Genomic DNA, 14,539 nt, shown 5'->3' with positions numbered 1-14,539 from the left:
TGTTTATATACCAGCGGTTCGATGGAGACCGATTAAGGTTGAACATCCATCTAGAACTCCAAGCTACACTTACTCACAACTTGAACAATGGACTACGCCTTGAATTGCAAGTCTTGTGCAAGCAAGTTTCACTCAAAGTCTTATCTGGTACTAGATCGTCTGTACACTACCCCTCGGGTGGAGCGTATAAGTCATACTCCTAGGTCTTTAGTAAGCTTCCTAGAAGATTCACCCAAAATCTTCATAGACTGCGACCAACAGTCAAGCTCACAAAGGTGAGTTCTTTCAAGAATGCTCTGCAGGACAGCATCTTCGCTAATTAAAGCCAACAGAACTCATTAAGGTATAGCCAACCTGCCTTGCAGCTCACGAGAGTACATGCATCTTCACTTAGAGAGGGTATATATTGGTACTCTCCTCTAGTTTACTAATGGTTTGTTCTTCCCAGGATCTAATTTACGGGATCTCCGATCACATAGACTGGGTTACCACCATAGTATAACTCACATGGGTCTCAAACCCATCTCCTTCGATGTATTGTCTATCACATTTCGTGATAGTCCCTTCGTGAAGGGATCTGCCAGGTTTCTAGTTGTTTGGATGTAATCCAACGTTATAACTCCGGAGTTTCTCAATTTCCTGACAGACTTCAATCGTCTTTTCACATGTCTAGACGATTTCATATTATCCTTAGAACTATTCACTTTGACAATTACCGTTTGATTGTCACAGTTCATAAGGATAGCCGGCACCGGTTTTTCAACAATAGGCAGATCCATTAATAGATCACGCAGCCATTCTGCCTCAACAGTAGCAGTATCCAGTGCCGTCAACTCCGCTTCCATGGTTGACCTCGTCAAAATGGTCTGTTTGCAAGATCTCCACGAAACAGCACCACCACCTAGTGTGAAGACATATTCACTAGTGGCTTTGATCTCATCCACATCAGAGATCCAGTTAGAATCACTATATCATTCCAGTACCGCAGGGTACCTAGAATAGTGAAGCCCCAATTCCATAGTACCTTTCAGATAGCGCATTACTCGCTCAAGCGCACGCCAGTGATCATCTCCTGGATTAGAGGTAAACCGGCTCAACTTGCTCACAGCAAAGGAGATATCAGGCCTAGTTGCACTAGCCAGGTACATCAGCGAGCCAATGATTTGGTAGTATTCCAGTTGATTCCTAGCAATTCTCTTGTTCTTGCGAAGCAACAAGCTAGGATCATAAGGTGTTGGAGAAGGCTTACTATCAATGTAGCCAAAGCGATTCGAGATCTTCTCCACATAATGGGACTGCAAGAGTGTAATCACATTCTCACCTCTAATTAGCTTGATGTTTAGGATAACATCAGCTACTCCCAAATCCTTCATATCAAATTTTTGAGACAAGAATAATTTAACCTCATTTATTACCTCAAGATTTGTCCCAAATATCAGTATGTCATCAACATACAAGCACAGAATAACTCCCTCACCCCCACCATGGCGATAGTATACACATTTATCTGCCTCATTGACTGCGAAGCCTGCAGATGTCAATGTTCTATCAAATTTCTCATGCCATTGCTTAGGAGCTTGTTTCAGACCATACAAAGACTTCAACAATTTGCACACTTTGCCTTCTTGACCTTCATCTACAAACCCATCAGGTTGATCCATATAGATCTCCTCATCCAGCTCTCCATTAAGAAAAGCTGTTTTTAACGTCCATTTGATGAACGAGAAGACCATGTGAGGCTGCTAGGGAAAGTAGCACACGAATTGTGGTCAATCTAGCAACAGGTGAGTAAGCGTCAAAGAAATCTTCGCCTTCTTTCTGAGTATAGCCCTTAGCAACAAGTCGAGCCTTGTACTTTTTAATAGTACCATCAGGCCTAAACTTCTTCTTGAACACCCACTTGCACCCCACAGGTTTACATCCATAGGGTCGCTTTATCACTTCCCAAGTCCCGTTAGCGATAATGGAATCCATTTCACTACGGACAGCCTCCTTCCAGTAGTCTGCATCAGGAGATGCATATGCTTCTGAAATTGACTTAGGAGTGTCGTCCACGAGGTACACAGTGAAATCATCACCAAAGGACTTAGCCGTCCTTTGTCTTTTACTCCTTCGAGGAGCTTCACTGTCATCCTCCTTAGTGACATGTTCATGTGTATGTTCAGTTTGTTCTGGTGGTGTGATTGAATTGGCAATTATTTCAGAAGGTTGACTAGAACTACTATGTGTATCCTTCGTTGGGAAAAAGGTAGCATCACGAGACTCCATAATTGTACCAACATGCATGTCAGGTACCTCAGATTTAACTATTAAAAATCTATAGGCAATGCTGTGGTGAGCATATCCCAGAAAGACACAGTCCACAGTCTTAGGTCCAAGTTTGCGCTTCTTCGTTATTGGTACATTGACTTTCGCCAAGCACCCCCATGTGCGCAAGAAAGAAAGTGATGGTTTTCTCCCAATCCATATTTCATATGGTGTTTTGTCCTTATTTCTGTTAGGAACTCTGTTTAACACATGATTCGAGGTCAGCAATGCCTCTCCCCACCATGCCTTAGGTAGTCCCGCGGTGTCCAACATGGCATTCACCAAGTGTGTCCAACATGGCATTCACCAAGTCAGTCAGTGTGCGGTTCTCCCTTTCAGCAATCCCATTAGACTCAGGAGAATAGGGAGGCGTCCTCTCATGTATAATGTCATGTTCCTCACAGAATAAGTCAAACTCGTTTGAGAAAAACTCTCCACCACGATCAGACCTAAGTCTTTTTATCTTTCTATCAAGTTGATTTTCAACTTCTGCCTTATAAATTTTAAAATAGTCTAGAGCCTCGTCTTTCATTTTCAACAAGTACACATAGCAAAATCTAGTAGCATCATCAATCAACGTCATGAAATATCGTTTTCCACCCTTCGTCAACACCTAATTCATTTCACAAAGATCTGAATGTAAGAGTTCTAGAGGTGCCAAGTTTCTCTCCTCAGCAGCCTTGTAAGGCTTGCAAGGTTGCTTTGATTGCACACAACTATGGCACTTAGAACCTTTGACAATGGAAAACTTAGGAATTAAACACATGCTGGAAAGTCGAGACATCAAGCCAAAATTAATATGACATAAACGTGAGTGCCAGACATTAGCCTCATCATCCACACTGCCATAAATATGGTTCATAGACTCAAATTGTGTTTGAGTGCAGTACCGAAACTTCTCCAAGATGGAGGAAGTTTCGCAATAATGCACCCGGCCACAAATTTGTCGGGTAAGACACACTTAAGGAGTTCGAATTCCTTAGCCATGGTTTGTATCTTATGAGCCTGTTCGACTACAGAACGGTTGTCAGCCATCTTGTAGTCGTGAAACTGCTCCATGATATACAGATCATTGCTAGCATCAGTAGCACCGAATTTAGTATTCAGTGCATCCCACAACTCCTTAGCGTCGGTCATATGCATATACACCTCGACCAGACGATCGCCAAGAACGATAAGAATGCATCCCACAAAGAGAGTAGTGACTTCCTCGAATTGCTTCTGCTGTTCAGTAGTAAGAACTCCTTCAGGTTTGCCAGTACTCACCCAGAAACATTTCATAGCTGTCAGCCACAGAGTGACCCTGATCTGCCATCTCTTAAAGTGCACACCGGTGAATTTATCCGGCCTCAGTGCATCGGCAAAACCAGCCATAGTAAAATCACAGTGCCTATAATAAGGTTTTTGGATTGTTGAGATTATAAGCATATAATGATTTAATATATTTCATAAATAAATCATGGCATTGCAGATGTATACTAGCATTAACGCATCATTAGATCTACACATGTAAACTAAGCAGTAAAACATGAACAGATCAAATATGCGCAACATATTAAACATGTACCGAGGTGGTAGAAAGACCGGCTGTGCAGGACGTCGAAGGCAGAGGTTCCGGAGACCTGCTCTCCCGATCGCCGGCGTGCAGGGACGTCGAAGGCAGAGGTTCCGGAGACCTGCTCTCCCGATCGCCGATGCACGCCGGTGAGCGGGATGGAGTAATCTACGAGCGACGGCGCAGCACAGAGTAGGAGGCAAACCCTAGATTGATTTCGCGTGTGTTGCGTGAAGACGGCGGGTCGGTTTATATAAAGAAGGGTCGCTTGATCAGGGCGCCTGCACGATCTCCACTGCGCGTAACCGAATTTGACGCGTAACGTCGTGCACGCGCGCCGCCTGCCCTGCTAGGCGAGGCGAGCGAGCACGCGCGTGTTCCCCCTCTTCTCTCCACCACACATGTTTCAAGTGGCTAGGAGGGCATCCTCCCTTTTAAGAAGGTCCCCCTCTCCTAGAATAAGCAAGGTGGTACTAAACTCCACATGCATGTTATCCCATGAGGTGGGCTTTTGTAATTTTCCAAAGAATTAATCTTCGAGTGGACTAAGGCCCATCCATTAATTCCAACAAGAACCACCACTACAAGTGAGCAGGTTGAGCAGCCACCTGCCAGTGCCGTGCTTGCGCTGGAACTCCGCCAGCACCAGCATCAATGCCATGTGATTGAAAAATGGCCTAAGGACCTTGGTTGCACTTGACAGAAATAAAGAAGATAAGGGCAGAAGAAATTCCCCATTGCCAAGTGGAGGTAAAGCTCGAGCTCAACTACCACGACATGAATTTAGATGTGAATATGTGATGTTGCTGGAGCACCTCCATTGCAAGGAAACCATCATTGCGATGGATTTGGGTGGCAGCGTCCGATTTGTGCAACAGCCACAAGATGGCTCTCATCGTGGTTGGGCTTGTCCTGCATCATCCCCTACGAGGATCAGACCATGGACTGATTGGGGGCGATGCAGTAATGTGTTCACCTCAATGGCAGCAACCCCTCAAATAGGAGTTGGCCACAGCGGCGCAGTTCGTGATGTGGTCACCACTCGTTGTCTTCGGTGAAACGAGAAGAGACAGATAGGACCTTGGAGGTAGAGAACAGAGCAGAAGGTAGAAGAACTAGCCTAAACTGAATCAACTAGTAAAGATAGGTGGTTTAATATGTAATATGTCACTCTAACAACGTGCAGGTATAAATTCAACTCTACAATTTTTTAACAAAAATAACAAATTTAACTCTAATTATTATACGTATATTCACATACGTATATTCACAGTTGAATTTGATATAACATGTAGAAATCAAATTTAAACTACAAGTAGTTTGTAGAGGTGATCTTGTCAATAATATATGACAAATTTTTTCATAATTATTTATTTGTCATGTAATAAATGGATGTACATCCACCCTGATTAGAATCGACTGCCAATATTGCGTTAACTGGTTGCAACATCGTAGTCGCATTCTCGCAGCAGCAGTTACGATTGAGAAACTCGGTTCAGAGCTTGCTTCTCCCAGACCCAGCTGTCCCTGTGGGTGCGCGCCTGGAGGAGGAAGAGGCGGCGGCGGGGAGGCTGCCCATGGCCTTGGCCCGCTCCCGCAGCGCCACCTTCTGCACCTTCCCCGTCGCCGTCTTCGGAAGCTCCTCCTCCACCACCACCACCGTCCGCGGCGCCATGTATCGCGGCAGCCGCGCGCGGCAGAACGCCATCAGCTCCTCCTCCACCGCCGCGCCGCCTCCTCCTCCTCCTCCTCCTCCTCTCAGCTTCACGAACGCGCACGGCGTCTCGCCCCAGTACTCGTCCGGCCGCCCCACCACCGCCGCCTCCTCCACCGCCGGGTGCCCGAACAGCGCCGCCTCCACCTCGACCGTGCTGATGTTCTCCCCGCCGGAGATGATGATGTCCTTGGACCGGTCCAGGATCTTGATGTACCCGTCCTCCTCCCGCACCGCCAGGTCGCCCGACCGGAGCCACCCGCCGGCGAGCGCCTCCGCCGTCGCGCCGCCGTCCTTGTAGTACCCGCTCATCACCGTGTTCCCCCGGAGCATCACCTCCCCGACCGTCCGCCCGTCCGCCGGCACGCTCCGCATCGTCGCCGGGTCCTTCACGTCCGCCGCCTCCAGCCCGACGTGGTGGAGCCCCTGCCGCGACTTGATCCGGGCGCGCTCCTCCGCCGTCAGCGCGTCCCACTCCGGCTTCCACGTGCACACCGTCGCCGGCCCGTACGTCTCCGTCAGCCCGTACGAGTGGATCACCAGGAACCCCTGCTCCTCCATCCGGAACAGCACCTGCGGCGGCGGCGGCGCGCCGCCGGTCATCACCGTCACCCTCCTCCTCCTCCCGCCCGGCTGCCGCCGCCGCTCGTCCGCCGTCGCGTTCACGATCATGCTCAGCACCGTCGGCGCGCCGCCCATGTGCGTCACGCCGTGCCGCGCCACGCTGTCGAAGATGGCCGCCGCGGTCACCCTGCGGACGCACACGTTCGTGCCGCCCTGCGCCGCCACGCCCCACACCTGGCACCACCCGTTGCAGTGGAACATCGGCACGGTCCACAGGTACACCGGCGTCTCCGCCATGGCGTTCACGATCACGGCGGCGAGGCTGCTCAGGTACGCGCCGCGGTGGCTGTAGATCACGCCCTTGGGCCTCGACGTCGTCCCGGAGGTGTAGTTCAGGGCGATCGGCTCGTTCTCGTCGGCCGGCCACCGGATCGCGAAGTCCGGCGACGATCCGGCGGCGGCGGCGCTCAGGAGGTGCTCGTACTCGTAATCGACTCGGGTGACCTTGATCTTGGCATCAGGAGGTGATCGTTCGTTTTCGTCGAGGAGCTCGCTGATGAGAACCAAGACGGGACGCCTGGCTCCGGCTTCGGCGACGAGCACGAGGGCTTTCTGGGCGACGCCGAGCAGAGCGCGGTCGACGAAGACGACCTTGGCCTCGGAGTGGCGCAGCAGGACGGCCGCCATGGCGGCGTCGAGGCGCGAGTTGAGCGTGCAGATGACGGCGCCGGCCATGGGGACGCCGAAGTGGAGCTCGCAAACAGCAGGAATGTTCTGCGCGAACACCGCAACCTGCGCATGAACCAAAATGTGAATCACCGCGATTAAATTACAGCATTTGGCATGCGAATTCACAGCGATTTTGAGGGGTGAAATTAATGTTACTGTTACAGTGGCGTGGCGCCTGTTCATACGTACCACGTCGTGGCGCTGGACGCCGAGGAGGCCGGTGAGGGCGGCGGCGAGGCGGAGGCAGCGGGCCCGAGTGTCCCGCCAGGTGCGCGACACGGCCACGCCGGCGCTGCCATCCGAGGCGACAATAGCGAGACGGTCGGGGTACACGAGCGCGGTGCGCTCGAGGAAGCTGATGGGCGTGAGCGGCGCGTGGTTGGCGGAGCAGAGCACCGTGCCCTCCATCGATATCGTCGAACTAGCAGTGGAGAGGAGGAGAGCTGCTGCTGCTGCTACTGGAGTCTGGAGCTCGAGAGAGGCAGCCATGGAGTCTGTGCATGGCTGCCTATTTATAGCGCGGCAGCCGCTGCAGGCTAGGGTAGTGAGGTGGTGGGTGGGGGGAGGTTGGAATGCAAGCCGCAGAGTGCGCAGAATCATTGGGCCGCGTTGGTTAGTTTTCTGATTCATTCAGCGGCGCGGCCGCCCGCCAAAGCACACTAGCACAGCACCGGCACAATGAGGGTTAGAATTAGATTCCAATTTCGATACTTGTAAACTACTCCCTCACTCCTATCTTAAATACGGTTACAGTTGACATGTATGGCGTTTGATCTGTCTTATTTCAAAAATTTATAAAATAAATAAAATAAATAAGTTACATATAAAGTATTATTTATATTTTATCATCTAATAATAATATAAATAGTAATTATAAAATTTTTTAAATAAAACAGACCATAAAACGTTGGATACGGAAATTTATAACTGCACTTAGGAGCCGAGGGGTTACTAGTAGTATAGCTTTATTATCCATCTTAGGTTACATGACAGCATTGGAAGCCAGATTTCAGGTATCATATCATATAAAACTACTGGTAATAAAGTTGGTGAAGTGTCATCAGTTTCGCACATAGCTCACCCTGTGAATGGTCATCCAGCTTGACCGTGGATCTTCTCATCCGAGATCCGACACTAGCGCCCGTCCTATTCAGACCCTGCTGACATAAGCACTGAGCTACGCCTACAACCGATAAGTCATGATAAAATAATCAAAATAATTAAAAAAAAGTTTATGAGGAAAACTACTTTCATTTGTATCAATAAATGTTTAAAAAATAATATTGAAAAATAAACTACGGTATAAAAATTTTAAAATCAGCACTAAAATTATCTTCAAAATTCAAATTTTAATTGCAACCGATAAATAGATAAGCAAACAATAAAAGAAACCTTGTGCAGCTCTGTCCCGTCAAATCCATCCACCACTCTGCCGAGGGGACATAAAACAAAAAAGAGAATCAGTGCATTCAGGCATGTCCCCCTTAGAAAAGTTTGTTTAGAAAAGTTCTTCTAGAATCTCTCTCCCTATATAAATTATGGGATATTTTAAATGTCATGTTACCGTTGATATGTACTATACTTTTATTATAACCGTATATCATATTGAAAGTTCATACTCCCTCCGTCTCATTTTAAATGTAACCATGAGTTTTTACGTCCAACTTTAATCGTTCGTCTTATTTGAAAAAAAAAAATTAATTACTACCACCGTTCCAAAATAAGTGCAGTCGTCGAAATCCATGTCCAACGTTTGACCGTCCGTCTTATTTGAAAAATTTTAAAAAAATTAGTCACACATAAAGCACTATTCATGTTTTATCATATAATAACAATAAAAATAATAATCATAAAAAATTTTCAAATAAGACGAACGGTCAAACGTTGAAGATGAATAGTGCAAAACTGCACTTATTTTGGGACGGAGGTAGTAGTATTTTGTTGTTATGAGATGACAAAACATGAATATTACTTTATGCGTGACTTACGTTTTTAATTTTTTTCAAAAAATTTTCAAATAAGACGGACGTTCAAAGTTAGGCACGGAAACTCATGGCTGCACTTAAAATAGAACGGAGGGAGTATTAAACAAGACATGCAATTAGATTTTTTTTTTCAAAACCTTGGACATAATAAACATGAAGTTGTTGCATAAAAATCATAAAACTCTCAACTTAGTATATTGTTAGTATATTAAAAAAATTTGATATTATTGGTTAAGAAGTTCTAATTTATGTGAAATGCTCTTAAATCCAAGCCAGTACATTTTAAAAATAACCAATACATCTAGCATATTTATAACATACTCCCTTCGTTTTTAAATATAAAGATTTTTAGATTATTAAGCAAATACTAAGGTTTGGTTGTTTAGTTATTTCAGTTGGAAGTTGTAATTTTGAATTGCTTAGATCTTTTTCCTAGCATGTGATTGGCTTTGGACCCATTGAAACAGTGATGGGAATTAGCGTAAGAATGCTTATATTGTGACACAAAATTTGAATCATATAAATCGTTATAGTTTGGATTAGCGAACAACAATATATGTAACTCACGGGGTTGATGTCTACCTTATTCAAATAGCATAATAATAGCATAATAGTATCTCCATTTTATTTATGAATGAATGATTTAAAATAACAAATGTTGTCATTATTAAACAAATGATTTTTTTTCTGGCCAAACACCCCAATAGGTTGCAGGCAGGTGGGCCATAAGTGTTCACGTCTACAAAAATCAACCTCCATTTTCGCATATCGCAGGCTCGCATGTAAAAAACAATTTTTGCAAGCGGGTCTTTTAACAAATCAGATATTTTCGCATGCGAACATGTTAAGTGATATGCATGGAAAAATCACCCATTTTTTATTCTCCACTCCTCCCTCTGTCTAACTCCTCCTCTCCCCTACTCCTCCTTACTCCGGATGACTCCTCCTCTTCCCTCGAATCCCTCCCGACGGCAGGCACCAGCGGCAACGTCAGCGGTGGGCGAGGGCAAGGGCGACAGCAACGGCCCTCACCCTCCCTCACATGGATCTGGCGGTGGGCTCAAGCGGGAGGCCAGTGCAGGAGCGGCCCCGCGCGGATCCGTCGGCTGCATCCTCCCCTGCACTGATCTGGTAGCCGCCGCCCTCCCCCACGTGGATCTGGTGGTGGGCGGTGAATTAGGGTTTGGGATGACTCCGGCGGTGACAACATCTGGCAGCAGCGGGCTAGGGTTTGGGAATAAATCAGGGAGCTAGGGTTTCAACTTTTGAATTTTTGAGATTTTATTGTTTTCAGACTTTTATTTTTGCATGTGGATGACATAAGCACCCATACGCAAAAATCTGATTTTCATGTACAGGTGCGTCACGAACACAGAAATAACGATTTTTGTAGCCCCCTAGGTGCGTGCGGGTTGCCCAGCCTCCTGCAAAAATCTAATTTGACCGTATGGAAAAAAAATACATTTTGTTTCAGATGGGCAAAAAAAATCAACATATTCCCTCTATTCATAAACATTTTTATGTTCAAGACAAGATTTGAAAGTTTTAAAACTTGAAGATTAGTGTACAAAATCTATTAAGTACATATAATATTATATATGACAGTACCTTTTCAGGATAAATCTACATATAGCTTTTTTTTTTCCAAATTAAGGGTGAGATGTTATTGGTGATCAAACTTTTAATAGTTTGGCTGAATTTTACTCTAAATATCAAATATTTATGACCTTTGGGAGTAATATGTAATAAGCTTAAATATAATTATAATGAAATGTCTCTTCGTGTGACATGAATATACCTTAACCGGGGTTTCAAAATGTGAAAAGTCGACAATTGTTGCTAACAGGTAGATAATTCACGGTTAACAAAAAAAATGGTGGAATTCAGATAAATTTTATAAAGAAATTGATTTTTAGTTTGAATATATAAATTGGCTGATTTACTAACATGGTGTCTGCAACTGATGAAAATGAGAACTCATTACACGTTTAAACAAAAAATGCTATAAGTGCATGATTAATTAAGTTTTAGTTATTATAAACTTAAAAATATATTTATTCAATATTTCATAGTAGCGTTTATATAGAAAATTTTCGTACAAAACATACCATTTAGCTATCTATTTATCTATTATATACTAAAAGTATATTAAACTTCCTACAAACACTCTTAAACCGTCTTAAACCGCCATGTGGCACTCCTATAAACGTTTCTAAGCCGTCATGTGGTACTATCTAATCTCACCATTGATTTTTACTTAAATTGGTGGACCCGTTATTCTACACCATTAGGTTAGATCTATTATTGCGAAATATAGAAACGATACTACCGTTCTCAGGTCTCGTACGTACGACGTACGAGTAGTAGGTGCAATTTAAATTTCAACTGTTCACGGAAGGGAAAAAAACCATACTACTTCACAAATATAATATAAATATATATAGTTAAACTAAGATATATAAGAAAAACATAGAATACCCAATAAATGTTCTTTAAACAATCTTCTAAATTATTTTGAAATTATATATCCAATTTGTGATCATGTTGTATTTCTTTAATTAAATTATAAAAGTTATATTATAGTCCTAAATACACCATGGCACATGAGGCTGACATATGTATGATAATTTTTCAAAAAAATACATCATATTTTAGGGAGGGAAATATCACTTCACAAATATACAACATTAATTTAAATCTGCATATGTAAAAAATAAAAACAACACAATTTAGTTGTGTTTTTCAAGTAGGTCTGATTAAATTATAATTTATTTGAGATTAAGATTCTCAAAGTAGCTTTATACTTTTAGAACTATTTGACTATATATATTTGTCAAAATATAAATAATAACATGATGCTCTGGTTATTATCGTGGTGTTATGTCTCATTAGATATAATTTTTTAAAAATACCATCGAACGATTGACCTCAGTCATATTCAAAAGAGAGTATTCTATCTATATAATAAAAAAAATGAGTTGTAATGATCAACAACATAAACAAATCGTGTCTACACTGCACCACAAATCTACTCAAAACATTTTTAAAAACTACTTTGGTCACCTCCATCTTCTCTTTGTTCTTCCCTAAAGGACACCAAACATGGACAACAAAGTTTATTATGGTGTCGCAAGTTTAGTATGGAATATACGGCTAAGTTAAGACAGTCCCAGTGGAGACCACCATTGCTAATAGTACTCAACTTTCTACTTACCAATGCAAAACTCCATGAGTCCTATTTCATTCTTTGGTTTTCCAAAAGTCTAAATCCTATTTGTAGTCACTATGTGCTATATTAAATTTTTTATCGGAACCAAAAAGTCATTTTAATACTTATTGCTTGCATGTTCATTGGTTTTGTCACATGATGAATGAGTTGACTACACCTTGATCTTAGTGAAAAAGAAATATAACTTAGACTTTTGGAAGGAGGGAGAGTACATTAAAATTATGCTCCAAGCTGGTCTTCAGGAGCATGGCTATATCGATGCGGGACCCATGTTTCAAGGCAATGGAGAAAGGAAGTCTTGGTGGCTATGATCGACTTTACCCATGATGATGTGACCATCAAGTATATGCATACATCCAAGCACGAGAAATATAAAACATGGCTAAAGAATACATCGAGTGAATGGAGGATCTACAAGATATTAAAATCCAACGAGTTTTGGAATCTAGTTCGGCCTCCAGAGATAGCACTGACTTCAAACGGACCTAGCGCCTTCATGCCAACTCCGATTTGGGTAATCTTGGACTTCATGGAAAGATTATCTCTCTACCTTTCAAACGCATCTGGTCTCATGTCCAAATTCATCTCGAGTCAACGGGAATCGCCAAAACAAGACAGTGCTGTTGCTGAAACCAAACTTGAGCCTTAGGCTTTGTAATAGACTAGGCCCATCTCGGAAGTGTCTCCCTCCACCTCCACGAATTAGCACTTAACCCTAGCTTTGTTTTCCTCTATAAATAGCTTTGTACATCCTAAAAAAACAATTGGGTTTTGTTTAGTTGAATTTTGCCAAGTGCCATTCACTTTGTCTCTAGTCCTCGCTCGATTAGTCGGCGACTATTGATTCAGAGCCCCCAATAGTTGGTGTGTTGATTTGCCGGGTCAATTAGATCTACTACTTCAATCGCAACTATTCCTTTGTGCTTAATCACCTATTCGCAATATTTAGATTGCATCTTATCTTGTTCTTGTAGTGTTCTCTCGTTTGCATTGCAGGGATCATCAACCGCGTATCACGGTTGGTACGACATCGTTTGTGGTGTAACGATTGCACGGCGTCCTGGACTTGTTCTGGTTGGTAGCCACGTCGCAAACGTCGCACTCGATCAAAGCGAGAGTTATCCCCTCACCAGAAGATCGGGCCACGAGAGAGAGCGTCATCACATGAGAGTAGTATTCATGTTTAACTTTAATGGTGATATTCCATTAATGGATAGAAGTGGTCGTATTTTTACAATATTTTTAAATGGATTTAGAAAAAAAAATGAGACATAAAACGTAAGTAGTGGATAATTTAGTGTATTAATAATGTATTAGGTTTTAGGGTTTGTTGTCGAACCGACAACTGCATCACGTCGAAATGCGTGGTTCTCTCAATAGTAGTTGGAAGTAAACACAATTGTATTACATAGTGAAAATTTTTTAATCTCCCTATTACGTGGCCTTAGGGGGCTATTTATAGCCCTATTACAGGTTCCTCCTTTAGGGTTTAGGTTTTACAGGGGAATTTACATGGTTACCCTTATGATAGGGACATTATTGGGGGCACACAGTGTCCTTTACATGTATGGGCCCCTATTAGGCTAAATAGCTCGGCCAATTTATTTGGCAAAATCCCCCGAAAGCGCAATGGCCCACTGGGCCTCCTTACGGTGGGGTTCGGTACTTGGCGAAGCCTGTGCCTTCGTGCCAAGGCTTTCACCTCACCGTCTTCGCCCATGCGGCCTTCTAACGAGGTCTTTGCCTGGCGAAGCCCGCGTGTTCCGAGCCACGGTTTTCGCCATGTGGCTTTCGCCCATATGGTTCCATTCTCGACCTTCGCTGCTTGCCTCCGGTTTGAGCCTGTCGCCTAAGTTCTTGGTTTCGGTAGATCTGGCCGAAGGCCCTTTGTGGTGTACCTCCAACAGGGTTAATTGGTTTTAAAGCATAATTTAGTGGTGACAATATGAGAATTTATATGTCACTCGATCAAAGTGTATTTTTAATCTGAGATATATTCTTATTATTTTATAACATTTAAGTAGAAATAGTGAGATGTAACTTCTTTTATCATTATTTTTATAAAACATTCAATAAGATGCCTGCGCATCTACGCGGGCTTTCTTTCTAGTTTTAGAAACATGTTAATTGAAATTAAGGTAGAATTTGTTCTTGACCAGAAGAACGGGCCCTAAATTTATCAATGCAAACTGACTTAGCAAGGCTAATAACGACAATTATCACATCATGCGTTTACATGTACGGTTGGATCCATGCCATAACAAATTTACCATATTAGAAAAATGCCACCCCTATTCGTGATATCAGTTGAGTGCCACTGGAATTTTGTAAAATTGGATCAATGTCATCGCCGTCACAGTTTCCATTTTTCACATGGACCAAAATAACCCTGAACGTGGGACCCACACATCAGTTTCATCTTCTTCCTCCATCCTCCTCTCTTCCGGAGGGCATGA

The 14,539-nt window shown here is 43.6% G+C and overlaps 1 protein-coding gene across 1 annotated transcript; it reads right to left on the bottom strand.

Moving 5' to 3' along the window:
- Nucleotides 1–5,208: 5,208 nt before the first annotated feature.
- On the bottom strand, nt 5,209–7,617 carry LOC4326487 (butanoate--CoA ligase AAE1). Its single transcript, XM_015779140.3, has 2 exons — nt 7,059–7,617; nt 5,209–6,932 (listed from the first exon to the last, which is right to left on the bottom strand). Exons 1-2 carry the CDS (start codon nt 7,497–7,499, stop codon nt 5,358–5,360), a joined length of 2,016 nt encoding a protein of 671 aa, XP_015634626.3. The 5' UTR covers nt 7,500–7,617; the 3' UTR covers nt 5,209–5,357.
- Nucleotides 7,618–14,539: the final 6,922 nt, after the last annotated feature.

Source organism: Oryza sativa, chromosome 1 (genome assembly GCF_034140825.1).
Source record: "Oryza sativa Japonica Group chromosome 1, ASM3414082v1".
NCBI classification, from domain to species: Eukaryota; Viridiplantae; Streptophyta; class Magnoliopsida; order Poales; family Poaceae; genus Oryza; species Oryza sativa.
The sequence above is the reverse complement of the archived record's forward strand: the minus strand, read 5'-3'. Positions and strand labels throughout refer to the sequence as shown.

Coding starts and splice junctions, on each gene's coding strand:
- LOC4326487 (XM_015779140.3), bottom strand. CDS start 7,499: ATGAATCAGAAAACTAACCAACGCGGCCCAATGATTCTGCGCACTCTG. Junction 6,933..7,058: donor GCGTCCAGCGCCACGACGTG/GTACGTATGAAC, acceptor GTTCATGCGCAG/GTTGCGGTGTTCGCGCAGAA.